At 41.1% G+C, this 14,374-nt stretch overlaps 1 protein-coding gene across 4 annotated transcripts; it reads left to right on the forward strand.

The window, feature by feature from the left end:
- The first annotated feature begins 650 nt into the window (after window positions 1–650).
- MMAA (metabolism of cobalamin associated A) lies at window positions 651–14,323 on the forward strand. Of its 4 annotated transcripts, none has more exons than XM_073341283.1 (10): window positions 651–754; window positions 2,183–2,314; window positions 2,865–3,347; window positions 4,762–4,884; window positions 6,281–6,451; window positions 6,835–6,920; window positions 8,266–8,415; window positions 8,918–8,956; window positions 10,480–10,567; window positions 13,891–14,323. In XM_073341283.1, the coding sequence occupies exons 3-10, from the start codon at window positions 2,921–2,923 to the stop codon at window positions 13,965–13,967; spliced, it is 1,161 nt and encodes a 386-aa protein (XP_073197384.1). In that variant the 5' UTR covers window positions 651–754; window positions 2,183–2,314; window positions 2,865–2,920; the 3' UTR covers window positions 13,968–14,323. The 4 variants fall into 4 exon arrangements, with proteins under 4 accessions (XP_073197384.1, XP_073197385.1, XP_073197382.1 ...); XM_073341284.1 differs by lacking the exon at window positions 13,891–14,323 and adding an exon at window positions 11,570–13,884; XM_073341281.1 differs by lacking the exon at window positions 13,891–14,323 and having other exon boundaries at window positions 10,480–10,943.
- Window positions 14,324–14,374: the final 51 nt, after the last annotated feature.

A 14,374-nucleotide genomic window follows, 5' to 3' on the forward strand; every position in this document is an offset into this window, starting at 1 on the left:
GTTGGGGGTGTTTGGAGAAGTGTGTGCACGGGGGTGGCTGTGGGTGTTGGGAGAGGAGTGTGCAGAGGGCGTGTCAGCTGGGAGAGGTGTGTGTACAGGGTAGGGTTGCCAACTTTCTAATTGCACAAAACCAAACACCCTAGCCCCGCCCCCGCTCATTAACATTCCCCTTCCCTCTCTGGCTTGCTCGCCCCCATTCTCACTCACTTTCACTGGGCTGGGGGAGGGCTCTAAGTGGGGTGGGGCCAGAAAGGAGGGGGCTCCAGGCAGGGACTTGGGGTGTGGGAGGGGGTGATGGCTCAAGGGTGGGGCTGAGGGGCTTGGCTCCAGGCTGGGGGGTGGGGCGAGGGATTTGGCGTGTGGGAGGGAGCTGCAGGTTGGGGGTCAGGAGGGGGTGCGAGCTCTGTGGTGGGGCCAGGGGTTCAGGGTGTGTGTGGGGGTTGGGGTGCAGGGATGACCCCTAGAGCGGTGGCTGCGGGTGTTGGGGGGTCTGTTGGGAGAGGGATGTGTACGGAGGTGGCTGGGGGTGTTGGGGGACACGGGGGAAGGGGTCTCTCTGGGGGGGATTGTTCTAGTCTTTGTACACACGAGCTCTAGGAAAGTGCAGGCGCTGTGCTCTCTAATGCGCATTGCGCATGCCTGGAGCTCACACGCGCCCCCCCCCGCCGACCGCGCCCTTTGCCCCGGATGTCCCGCTCGGTCGCGCGGGGAGGCCGCGGGGAAGCCGCCGGAGCCGGAACCTGCTGCTAGGCGGGTAGGGCTGGGCCTTGGGGGGTCCGTGGGTGATGCGGGGGGGCCGCGCCGGGGGCCTGTGTCGAGTGGCGTATTGGGATTGTGTGTCTGGGGCGGCGGGGGAGGGGCGTCGTGGGTTATGCGCGTTCACACGAGCAGCCCCGCGTAGACCCGCCGCCCTTGCTGCGTGGCGCGGCGCGGCGCGAGTGCGGCGGGCTCCTGGGCGCTGTGGTTGTCCAGATAACCCGATGATACTTTTACAGCCCGTGTCCTGGCCGTGTGAGCGCGGAGAGAGCACAGATCTCTGAACGGGGGGGTGTGGGGCTGGGGTGCGCCCGCCATTGCCTCACGTCTGGGGGGTCATTCCCATGTTCTTATTTTCTAAATTTTCATTGTCAAAATAAGTGAACAATCGTCACTTGGTGGTTCAGTTTCCTTATGTCCTCTGTTAACAAACTTGATGTTTTGCAGAATCCAGTGATTCAGAGTGGCCACCCTTTTTGAATTTGTCTGCCCAAAAGTTAGGTTCCTAAATCCATGTCAAGGCCCCACTTCTGCAATGACATCTGTGTGTGTGTGTGTGTGTGTAGAGATTCACCTGCATAGATGTCATTGCAAGACCTGGGCTGTAGGCATCTAAATAGAAGTGGCCTGATTTTTCAGAAGCATACCAGCTTCCATTTAAGTCAATGAGAATGTGAGATGCTCAGTCCCTCAGAATAAGGGCTACTTTGCTTAGATGCCTAAATATTGATTTAGGAGTCTAACTTTAGTCCCATAGATTTTAAAATTTTGGTCAATGTGTTTCCCAATCACAGTGAACTAGTTGTACAGTTTTGTCTGTGCTTTTTTTCTGAAGATTTGCTGCAGTAAAAATAAGCAGAATACATAATACACTGTATAAAGTGAGTGCACATGCTATGGAGTGTAGTCAAATCTTGTCCTATTGCTAATGCATCTTATTTTGTCTGAAGCTACTAGAGTTACAGTAGCCCAGTTAAAAGACAAACCGGGTGCCTTGGAAAAGGCATATAGGTAGTTTAAAGTTAATACAGTTCTATGCAGGGGGAGCATCTTCGCTGAAGCTCACTAACTGTAGGTGTGCGTAGAGCCCTGTGCAGATAGAAAATTTGTACCTGTATCTGATCTGCAATCCGGAAACATGGACTTTTTTGTAAATTGTGAAATTTACAAGGAAGTGAAAATAGGATTGTAGAATAGAATGTCTCTTGCATTGTGAGGCTGCTTCTACATTAGACTTCTTTCTGAGAAAGTTCCCATCATTGCTAATTTTGGCATAGCTCCACTGAGCAGAGCAGTAATATAGATGCAGCTTCAGGTAGTTGCCAACATTTTAACCTGTGTCTAAACCTGTTCAGAGTAGGTGTTGTAGTGCTTCTGGCAACTTGTCTATGAGGGTGCAATTATGGGTCTTTTTTTTTCTTTCCAGAAAATAACCTCCATGTAGATGAGACCTAATAGGCTCCATCTTAAATCTTCAGAGTTAACAAATTATTTCCAAGTTCCCCACACTTATTTAGTGCACCTAACTACATCTACTTCTGGAGAAAAGGTACAAAAGGTAAACTCCAGAGGGTTGTTTTATTTGATTTTATTATGGGCTTCAGAGCAGAACAGACCTGAGGAAACTATTGGATAAACATATAAGGTTTGTTGTGTCAAGAGCACAGAAGGGGGGATGTGTATGAGAATTTTCTTACCTGTTGAGGTGAATTTTTTTGGTTTTTGGTTTTTTGTTAAAACAGCTTTCTGATGATCAAGAGGATAGATGATTTTTTTTTCTCCCTATAACTAGAGTACAAACTTTTTAAACAAATGGTTTAGTTTATTAACTTCAGCTTTAAAAATTAACAATTATGTGTCTTCCTAAATCCACCTAATGGGTGGTTTCCCATGGTGATATTTTTCCAACAAGAATAAAATGTCATCTTTTAGAGAGAGTAGTTAACACAACTGTTTTGTGTGCAAATCTCCTTTGTACATGTTATGGACACAGGTGTGGATAAAGTAAAATCTAATGATTTGACTGAAAAGATTGATCATCTACATCTGTTAATTTCAATGTTTAGAGGTATTTTTAAGAAACTAAAGTGTTTTTTCTCTCCTTTTAGGCTGGCTGCAAACACAGTTGAACAGATACCACTGATACTCTCTGATTCCAAACAAGATGAACACGTTGTCATTGCTGCTAAGATTCCCTCACTACCGTTTTCTGAGAAAGATTTCTTCCAAAAGCTTCCACTCAAATTTCACTCCTAGATCATTATTTCCATATACCCAATCTTTTAATTCAGTATGCTTGTATTGTACAAAGTGGATGTTGCCAGCAAGTGATTTGAAAAGAGGGATGTGTTATCAAGCAACCGTAGACCAACAAACACAGGGACTTTGTGACAAGGAACAGAGACTTGTAGACAAACTTTACAGTGGATTAATCCAAGGGCACAGAGCCTGCTTGGCAGAGGCCATTACCCTCGTAGAATCAACTCAGAGCAGGAAAAAGGAGATAGCCCAGGTGCTCATTCAGAAGGTATTATCCTACCACAGAGAACAAGAAAAGTTAAATAAAGGAAAACCACTAGCCTTTAGAGTGGGTCAGTCCTCTTTTGTCTGTCCAGTAACTGTTGTGATCTTATGATGATATCATCTCTTGTTTCCGATATTTATAATTTTTAAGCAAATATGGAGTAGAGTCTGAAATCATTGGATTATTAATAGTTTGTAACCATCTTTAAGTCACTTGTATTGTTCATAAGAATAGCTTCTCCACAATGCTGGAAAATACTCTTAGGGAGGCTTTAAAAATGGCCCCTCAATTTCTGGAGAGGATATAGGGGAATTTCTCATGGATGATAGGATTAGTTTTGCTGAGCTGAAGAATGTGGGGGGCTAGAAGGCATAGCTGCACCAGCTGTTCAGATGAGTTTAGATGAGCATTACCAAATGGCTGTATCTTTTTTTCTTGAGGTGCATGTGTTTTCCCCAAAAAAAGGAAGAGGAAAAATTTTCAGTTGTTTTATCATTAGTAAAGGCCCCACCTTAAAGCAACCTACCTTTTAGCTGAGGAGAGGTGGTTGAGATTCCCTTTACAGCCCATCAAATGCTTCAATATCAGTTGGAAGGATCACTGTAGAGTGGTGTAGTGCACAATTGCCTTATGCATTTGTATGCCCAAAGGAAGCAAGAACTGGAGCATGGCATCTTAAATGTTAGTGAAGAGCACAAAGCGCAAAGGAACAGGCCAGTCCTAGTTAAGTTGTCTTAAATTAGAATGCAAGTCATCCACCTTCTTATCTGAAACAGCAGCTTTAAATACTAAATGATTTCTGAAAATTGTAGATTTGACATGTTGCATTTTTAAAGTTCTGCAGTGCAAACCAATATTGAGAAACCTCTGTTTGGGAAGAGGAGAAGAGGTTAAAGAAATCAATCTTATGTTGCTATGGGCAGAATGAATAAGCGTTAGAGAAGTGAATGATCCCCTCCAGAGCAGACTGATGTAATACACTGCAAATCCAAAATGAGAAAGTTTGGATTTCTTCATTAGAAAATTCAATATTAACATGTAACTCTAGGTGCCTTAACGGGAAGATGAAATCTACCAGTATGTGGTTTATGAAGGTGATTAATTGTAGCAGTTGGTTGCATTTTGTGATATATCTGGAGGAGGGAAAGGGGGAAGTTACTTTTTCAGTCAAATCTAAATTAAAAAAACCTACACCCCTCTATTAGTAGAGGGTTTTGTGTGGAGGTGAGAGTGTGTACAAAAGAGGAGGGGTCGTTTACTAGAAGTGACAGGCCTCAGATTATTTGTAGTAAATAACTGGAATAGGGTCTCATACTATTTTTCTGAATTATATTTTTAAGACAAATTATTTCTTTCACATTATTGTCAAAGGAATGTGTTGGGGATTAGTTCATAACATTGAAGAGCATTGAGAAGGAAAGATCAGTAGAGGCTGTTGCCTATTTCATTAAACTAGAGTTTTTTGTCCCCCTACTACTTAGGATTGTCTGGTCCCCCTGGTGCTGGGAAATCAACATTTATAGAATGCTTTGGGAAAATGCTTACAGACAGGGGTCACAAAGTGTCTGTGCTGGCTGTGGACCCTTCCTCTAGCACAAGTGGTGGTGAGTGTGTCTTAAAGCTTTTTGTCGGCTCTCCTGCATTTAATCTTGACAATATCTGGTGCTTCTGGTGTGTGTGGTTGAAAATTTATCCTATAAAGTTACATTAATGAACTATATATTGCTTTTTAGTCATTTTTGTGTGCTGTGGAATTAGGCATCATAGTCCCAGTTTTGTGAGGTCCCCAAACTTGTGCTGTCTTCTGGTGGCCTTGTACAGCCTCTCTCTCCTGGTATTGTATGGGGAAAGGGAAAACTTCCTTTTCTGTGATCAGTACTGTTATTGTTAAAACTTTGCGATGTAGACTGGAAGTGATGCCAAATAATCTCTTCATTTAGAGGCCATCAGAATACACTTGCAACTCAACCTCCCCCTCTCCCCACCAATATATATATTCCTGCTTTGCCTTGGATCTTGGAAAAATACACTATCATCCTTGAATGGGAACAAATTGTTTAACTTCTGTGGGACTATCTTGGTGCCAAGATTGACTCTTCTGTGTAGTAAGTCATGGTGATGTTGCAGTGCCGCTGAACTTGACTAACTTTTGTGGGCTACCTGCTCTTCAGCAACAGGCTCTCCAAACCCATGTTGCTTTCGTCTGCAAACCCTGCCCCTCCCAAAATTTAAATCCTCTGGTGCAATGCTGACTAAGCTTGATTTAGAAAACTTATCTGGGACCTAACCAGTAGAAACTGAGATTTTAATCCTTTTGTCATAGATGGCTGTATCTGACTAATACGTTATCATTTTCTGTATATCTGTCTCTTGAAACTTGTTATAATTCTACTACTGGGAGATGTTACAGGTTAACTATGAATAACGACTGTGCGATTAGTTGTGGCTAGACGGAATATGCCTTGAATGTGTAGTGGAGACAAGACTTATAGGTCACCAGAGAAAGGGTCAGGATAAGGAACAAAGGAGGACTGAGAGGGTCTGTCTCCTTTTAAACTTTAGCAACACTTGTCATACTAGTAAATTTTCATTAAATTCAAATAAAAAATTGACTATAGGAGAGTTTCGTCTTGGGAGGACACTGCTTGTCTTTGGGCAGTTTCCTATGGAGTGGGAGGGATAACAGATAGGTAAGAGTTTGCTGACCCAGCTGTGCTCAGATCACATAAAGGGGTTCAGGACTTGCAGAGTCTGTGCTGGCATAGAGGGAGCCCTCTGAGTTTAGGGACAGTGGGTTGCATTAACTTGCCGTTACACTTTTGTGATATTCTCACATCTTGCAAGCCAAAAGAGCCACACAGAAGCTTGCTAGCACACAACGCTGGGAAATTCTCATTTGATTCCACAGCAGAGACACTTACCTGCCCACCTATGTTATTGACTATTGAAAATTAACGGACTACTTGCCCTTTTTGAAATTGTTAATGTTAAATGTTTAAGGCTCGCTCTTGGGTGATAAAACACGGATGACTGAGTTGTCAAGGGACATGAATGCTTACATCAGGCCATCTCCAACCAGGGGAACGTTAGGAGGTGTGACTAGGACCACAAATGAAGCTATTCTGCTATGTGAGGGAGGAGGCTATGACATCATTCTTGTGGAAACAGTAGGTATGTGATTTAAAAGTAAAAATTAAAAATTTAGCGCTTGCAACCGCACTGTACTGTCCAGGCCAACTTATGGCACTAATGATGCATATTTCCTCTTACAGCTTTTCTTCTGCCTTGTCTATTTCTGGTACTTCATCTTTTCTGTTCCATTTTGGTCCATTCCTTTCATAAATGTGTGTTGACTTCACCCAATGGGGCCTTTCTGTTATGTCTTTAAGCCTTGTCAATTCTGAGAGAGAATTTTATTAAAACTAGATTTCATACTGACCTTCATTGTATCCAACTTTGTTGAGCTCAGAAAGAGAGGGAGCCATAGTGGGACTTCTCCTTAGTACTGTCATTAGAATGGCTGTGAAAGTTCAATTCTGGTTTCAATTTTTCAGGTGTGGGGCAATCTGAATTTGCAGTTGCTGACATGGTTGATATGTTTGTTTTGCTGCTACCACCAGCAGGAGGAGATGAGTTACAGGTATTTATCTTTCTCAAATGCTAATTATGACCTAAAACATAAGTCTGAATTTGGAATGTGTGTGTGCATTAAGTCTGAGTAAGCAAGTATTAGTAGTATTTTCCGAAGTGCTTGGTGGTGTCCTCACTCTTCTCCCACTGAAGTCAGAATCTTACCAACTTGACCCACAAAATTTGGATCTGAATTTTCCCAAATGTTACAGGTGTTAGGATTTGAAGTTTTGGTTCTGGCCAGTCTCTTATGATCCACATTACTCATTAGATATGATTAACTTCTCACTTTTGAATGCTCATATATGTACATGACGATGACAACAACAATCAATTGTGTAACAACTGATTAGTTTAGCAGAGGGGTCCTCAGACTGGGGGGTCAGGACCCCTCAGGAGGTTGCGAGCCGTCAACCTCCACCCCAAACCTGGCTCTGCCTCCAGCATTTATAATGGTGTTTAAATATATTAGAAAGTGTATATATTCGCACTCAGAGGCTTGCTGTGTGAAAGGGGTCACCAGTAAAAAAAGTTTGAGAGCCACTGGTTTAGCAAATTCAGTTATGCTCCTTTCAGGTAATATATGCCAACCCATGCTATACATACATGAAGGGTGTTAGTTTCTCATGGTAGAGGAATAAATATGTGAATTTAATGGTTCAGAGTCATAACAACTGCCTAACTACTAATGAAACCTCAGACAGTCCTAATATTAGGAAATTCCTGGTGCCTAATGATTAAGATTCAGCCTTCCTAGGGGAGCAGTGGGGGCAAAAGACACATCTGGCTTCAAGACTAAGCTTGATAAGTATATGGAGGAGATGGTATGATGGGATAGCCTAATTTTGGCAATTAATTGATCTTTGATTATTAGCGGTAAATGTGCCCCATGGCCTGTGATGGGATGGGATCTGAGTTACTACAGAGAATTCTGGGTGTCTGGCCCACATGCTCAGGGTTTAGCTGATCCCCATATTTGGGGTCGGGAAGGAATTTTCCTCCAGGGCAGATTGGAAGAGGTCCTGGGGTTTTTTCGCCATCCTCTGCAGAGTGGGGCTTGGGTCACTTGCTGGAGGATTCTCTGTACCTTGAAGTCTTTAAACCATGATTTGAGGACTTCAGTAGCTCAGTCATAGGTTAGGGGTTTATTACAAGAGTGGGTGGGATTCTGTGGCCTGCATTGTGCAGGTCAGACTAGATGATCATGATGGTCCCTTCTGACCTTAAAGTCTGTGACTCTAAGAAGAAAGTCAGGGGGTAAGATAATACAACAAACAAGCCCCATTAGTTTATCAAAGTTTTATGACTGAGCATTAACATATTCATTTTTTTCTCCTTTTTCTTTTTCCATTCAGGGTATTAAACGGGGTATAATTGAGATGGCAGATCTAGTTGCTATAACTAAAGCTGATGGGGATTTAGTTGTGCCTGCACGGCGGATACAAGCAGAATATGTTAGTGCTATGAAACTGCTTCGCAAGCGCTCTAAGGTTTGGAGACCAAAGGTTTGTATGTTTTCACAATTTTCTTCTTTTTATTTCCGAAGAGGTGGTGTGTAGGTTACGGGACTTAACTTAATCCTAACTACATATTAACCACCTGGACATTTATGTAAAAGTCTCTCCTGCACCACTTGTGCACCAGCGGCTGAAACATCTTTGCTACTTCTTTCATGCAATCCCTTATTTATTGGGTACCCTCCCTGAACTAGTTTAGAAAGCCATTACTCGCTCGCTCTCTCTCGCCTCCAGATCCTTCCTCAAAACTCACATCTACCACGTTGCCTACAGCAAAGTGATAATGGCTAGACCTAGGGTCAGGGGGGCTTGCTGAGTTTTAATCATTTCTATACATTTTTAAGAAGTTTGGGAACCATCTTGTTGTAAACCATACTAACCTATGTAACTACTATTATCCATGTTTTATTTTCTCCTCCTTGTTATACCCACTTGTGATGTGTGTCATGTGATTTTAGTGCAATGACCTTGTCTTCCTCTGTGTGTACAGCACCTAGGACAATGGGTCCTTGATTCTGTGGGCCTTCAGGTACTACCGCAATACAAATAATTAGAATTCATAATTGTGACAAAGAGTCAGTCATAAAATGCTTTTATATATAAATGAGGCTTCCTTGGTCATGGTTTTCTGTTCCCATTCTACCCCCTACACTTAGAGTGCTTCAACTCCCAGTCATTTGAAACCCAATTAGTGATTGGACATCACTGTAGAACAACTATTACTTTGCTTCCTGATCAGATTTTTAGTCCTTTGGCTTATCCCTTTGAAACAAAACCCAGGAAGTTATGCAAACTGACCTGAATGTGCCCTTTGAAACAGTGTTATTGATGCAAATGTGTTCAGCTTTTAACATACTTACATAGGTGGCACATACATTTGTGCTTTGCAGTGTCTAGTGATTAATTTGTTCAAGCGGCAGAGCAATTTACACAGAGCTGAAACCTTTACCCAATAAAGTTTAATAGGGAATGTAGTCTTTCCCTGTCTGGTTCAGTTCTGCTCCATATAAACATGAACCAGGAGGGCTGACAGGTGACTTGAGATTTATATCAACTGGCAGAAGCCACACACTCCCCTCCTCAGCACTGCTGAGCAGAAGTTTAGATATGGAAGCTTTTGAGAAACATGCTTTTTTTATTTTAAGAGGAAATTTTAAGAAGTTTACAAATCCTTGCCCTGTAAATATCAGCAAGAAAACAATCCTTACAACAGTAAGCTTAAGTTTCAAATTACACAGGAATAGAGTCATCAGATCTTTCTTTTTAGAGTGTTACCATATTATAGAGTGAGCATCATTACAACACCTATAATATGTAATTTCTAGAGATTTTATTACATTGTGTGAAAGCTCTCTCTCTACACATTTAACAGACCAGGCATCTCCGTGAAGTGTTAATAGTAAAAAAAAAAAAAAAAAAAGGACCCGTGTGGGTTTTTTTGGCTGACTAAAAACACTTCTCTAACTAGGGTGTTTTTAGAACTTGTTTCAAATGGCTTGGATGTTTGCTTTCTAGCCTACAATCACTCTTCCAATGTACAATGAGAAGTTAATACTGTTGTTATAGTATTGAAACTATCCAGGGTTTCATATTAATGTGGTTATGCAAAGACCTAACTGACTTCCCATTTAAGAAGTAATATTGTATACTTTACCTTTAATTTGATAGGATCCTAAAACCTTCTACAAATTATATTACTGAACTGCAGCAACTGCTTGGGTGTAAGCCATCAGACAGTACAGGGGCAACTTTGTTCAAGAATACTTAGGCAAACCCTCTTTGTCACAAGTACTATAGGATGTGAGTAACATTTTGGAGGTGGCAGAAACTTGGTTTTCAAGTCTCATCAGGAGGACACACAACATAAGCTGCATGGGGGGAGCGGGGGGGGGAGAAAAAGGTCTACAGTAGCACTGAAGGATGAGTTTGCCTTACTAGGATTGGAACTTGTGATTGTAGTAGAATCTAGCTGATGCAGAACTCAGGTGTAAACACCCTCCCCAACCCAATGATTACTTAATTTCTTTTAAGATGTCGTCCTTAATCCAACAGGTAATGCGCATCTCTGCTAAAACTGGAGAAGGCATTTCAGATATGTGGGATAAGATGACAGAATTTCATGATCTCATGCTTACAAGTGGTGAGTTGACCACGAAACGACAGAAACAGCAGAAAGTGTGGATGTGGAATCTAATCCAAGAAAATATGCTGGACCATTTTCGGAGTCATTTAGCAGTGAGGGATAAAATTCCACTTTTAGAAGAAAAGGTTCTCAGTGGTGTCTTAGCTCCAGGGCTGGCAGCAGACCTATTGCTGAAAGCATTCAAAGACAGACCTTAAGATACCATGTTCTACTGTGTCATTGATCAATTTGCACAAATTATTTAAACATTAAATAAAATTTTCCTAAGCATGGCTTCACATTTTTATTACTGCAGCATACTTGCATATAGTACTAGACTCAAGCAAAGATAATACACATGAGGAACAAAGCTAGTTTCTGGGAGTACTACAGATTATATTCGAAAAGAAAAATGTACACGTCTAAAACTCTTATTTGAGTACAGCATAGTGAAGGATGTTGGTTGTTTTAATGAGCTTGTAATAGAAATTGTTAAAACAAAATAACTATGGTACTGTTTGTCACAGCAAGCTAGTTAATTTGTTTGCCTGTTTTCCAAATTTTTCAGCACTTGTCCTATTATCCTTATTTTGTATGGGGGTTTTGTTGGTAATAACTGTTCTTGGGCTCATCTGTGTCTTTTACTGCAGGGGACATGCCTGTTAAATTTTACAGTGCATACATGACCTGTCTGTATAACTTACCAAAAACCTGAGATTTTTCTGATTCAGTAAGCACATTAAACAACGAGTCTCCAAAGTCTCATGTACACAACAAAAATAAGTGTTTAAACATGGCTATGGTATAACACAGCTTACTGCTGCTGGAGCCTTCTGTGGTTTAGGGCTACAATTAGATTCTATCCACGCTACAGATTTCAGCTCTGGTATAGTGGTAGATGCTGCAAGGGGAGCGGTTGCCAACATGGATCATTGCCCATCTCCTCACTGTGAGTGACAACAAAAGTGTTGGGTGCTGTATAATTACCTAAGCAAAACCTGTTCTTTGTGTTACAAACAGATATAGCATTGAAGTAGCCTCGCCTGGGAGCTATATTTATCCAAGGAAACACCCTACTCATATCTCCTGAATAGGAATTTTTTAAAACAAAAGGTGAAGTTTCATTAGGTAATATAGCTAATGATAAAGACTTCAAGTGGAACCCACATCAGAGTTTAATGATAAAGATAAGTATTTCCATAACTAAAGAGCTATAAGTAAAAAAACAACTTTGTCTATAGGGGTTTAAGGCCATTTGGCTGGATCAAAGCTTCAATTTCTAAACTTTCTCCTGTTAAATTCACCTTAAGTACTTTGACTATTTAAGGTCTATACGCACATTTTGATATCCTTTAATAATATTTGGAGGATCTTCTAAAATATTATTTGGAAAACATGGTCTGTTTGGCAGAAATGTATTATTACAGAAAAAATGCCAATTTTGGAAACTGCAGAAAAGCAATAAAGCAATAATTGGAGTTCTATGAAGAATTCTTTGTATCTTGCATAGGTAAATTGAATTTTTTAATTATGTTAAAAGTGGGGATACTTGATTTTGCATCTATATTTATTTCTCTAGATCTTCAGCTTTTTTTTTTTTTTTTAAACTTCTAGGTAAATTGCAATACATCAGAAAAGTTAGCTTTTGAAGACACTAGGAATTTTTTTTTATCCTTAGACAATGAAGAACCCCCCCTTGTTAAAGTCCTGCTACTTTAATTCTTGCTGCCAGGATTAAAGTTAGTTCGCCTGTCAGGTGACAGCTTTTGCCTTATTTTCCAGTATCCTTCATTATGATAAAAAAAGAAAGGATAAAATTGGATGGAAGGACCCCATCCTGCAAACATGCATTTGCGTTCACAGGACTAGCCCTGCTGAAGTACATTTTCAGGGATTATAGTACTGAACAGCAGGACAACCATGGTTTGGCTGGTGAGGGATGAAAGGCAGTTTCCGTATGGAGAAAACTTGCACTCACGTAACTGATTTTAGTTATACTGATGCAAACCCCTAATGTAGTTTGGCTGCACCAGGGTAAAATGATGCTTAAACCACTGTTGGTAACACATGAAATTAAGCTACCACTGCCTAAGAGTGAACATCTACCCTTGAGCTAGAGGCTTAATTTCCAGCTCAAGTAGTTCTGATCAAGCTAGTGCACTAGACATATCCAGGGCATGACAGATAGCTGCCCTCTGTATGATCCTGTCAGAAACCCTAGATATGTACTTGGGTGGATAACCCCTACTGCTGCTCATGCCAGCTGCTGTTCGTAGCATGTGTACATCTACTGGAGCTGGAAATTGTACCATCCAGCTCCAGTCTAGATGTACTCATGCTAACTCTGATAGGAGGATGAGGGCAGAAACACAAATGCTTTATGATGACATCATAATTGGTCACAGTATAATGCTAAATTGCACCCATGTGAGAGGAAGCTGTATCAGCTAGAGTATGCCCCAAATCAAAAGCCAGGGCTTTAAACCCCCTGAAATGTAGTGAAGTTTGCATCTGAACTTCATTCTTTGGGTTAATCTCTAACATACATTGTTCATTTACTAAATGGGCTGTCTTGATCACACTTTTATGATTGTGTACATACTTACAAAATTAAAATCTAAATTTCAGGCTGGCTGAGGGCACCCACCTTGTGGACGGACTAATATGCTACGTAACTCTCGGTTGGAAACTGGCTTGATCTAGAAAGTGATGAGAACAGCATTTAGACTGGTTTTCTCAATATTTTTCTAGACCATCTGTGTGATGAAAAATAGTGGAGTTCATCCATGCTAATCTATTAAAACAAAACTTTACCCTTTTGACTTTTTGTTCGAGTGCTCAACGGCTGCCATTTTCCATCTCCGGGGAAAATCTGAAACTATTCTACTTAAACAGTCAAACTTGCTAAAAGGAATCTACAGCTGAAGTGCCCTCAGCAAATTCAATCCCCTTCTCCTAGCTTGGATTATTCTCTTCATATCTAATCTCTGTTTTCAGTGATGGGGCCAAGTGACCCACGCTTGGCTGACTGCTCCATTGTCAAAATTACCGCTTTTGTAAATTCATTACCTCCTGGTTTACAAGCTTGTCAGCCTTGAATAAGTCTTCTCTTGTCTGTTCCTTATGTGTGTAGCTCTGCAAGCTGCACTGACTCGCTTCCTGTGTGTTTGCTGAGGCTACTGTCTGTAAATAAAATTATATTTTTAACCTTGGAGAAGAACTCCCTCCTGATGTTTACTTTTAAAAAGTAGCCATGTCTTGCTATGGTATCCACTCCCTCCACACTGCAGTAACTACCTCAGTTTTCTCCCTAACGCCACATTTTTTATTCTATTTTTCAGGGATGTTCAGAGAAAATCTACATCACCCCTTTTCTGTTTTTTCCACTTTTTGGAATAAGAAATGGATCTTCACATAGTTTAAGACTTCGATAGCAATACTTTTCCTTGGATACATATTTTCCCTAACAATAGCTGGATAATAGATGTCATGCAAACCACTTAAATCAGGAAATTACAAAATTAAGGGTGGATGTATAACTTTAACTCCATCCTGTTTGGCATATATATTATAATTCAGTATTATGATGTCACATACCATTTCTCAAATAACGCTCTATCAGTTCAGTTTGCAGCTCGGAATATACATGGAGCATGTTGCCGCCTTCCTGATCTTTTTGTGCAATGGGGCTGTGATCTGAGTTGGGGCATCTGGGTACTACTGTAATACAAATAAACAACACTGAATAATAAACTGTTTTTTGTAAAAATATAATTGAACATGATGTGCCACTGTTTGCTAGGCAGCAGCCGAACCCTTTTACAC

The sequence above is a fragment of the Lepidochelys kempii genome, chromosome 4 (assembly GCF_965140265.1).
Source record: "Lepidochelys kempii isolate rLepKem1 chromosome 4, rLepKem1.hap2, whole genome shotgun sequence".
Lineage (NCBI taxonomy): Eukaryota > Metazoa > Chordata > Testudines > Cheloniidae > Lepidochelys > Lepidochelys kempii.

Excerpts from the sequence above, each read along its gene's own strand:
- MMAA (XM_073341281.1), top strand. The coding sequence starts at position 2,921 with ATGAACACGTTGTCATTGCTGCTAAGATTCCCTCACTACCGTTTTCTG. Across the intron at positions 3,348-4,761 it reads ACCACTAGCCTTTAGAGTGG|GATTGTCTGGTCCCCCTGGT; the intron begins GTCAGTCCTCTT and ends CCTACTACTTAG. Across the intron at positions 4,885-6,280 it reads TTCCTCTAGCACAAGTGGTG|GCTCGCTCTTGGGTGATAAA; the intron begins GTGAGTGTGTCT and ends TAAATGTTTAAG.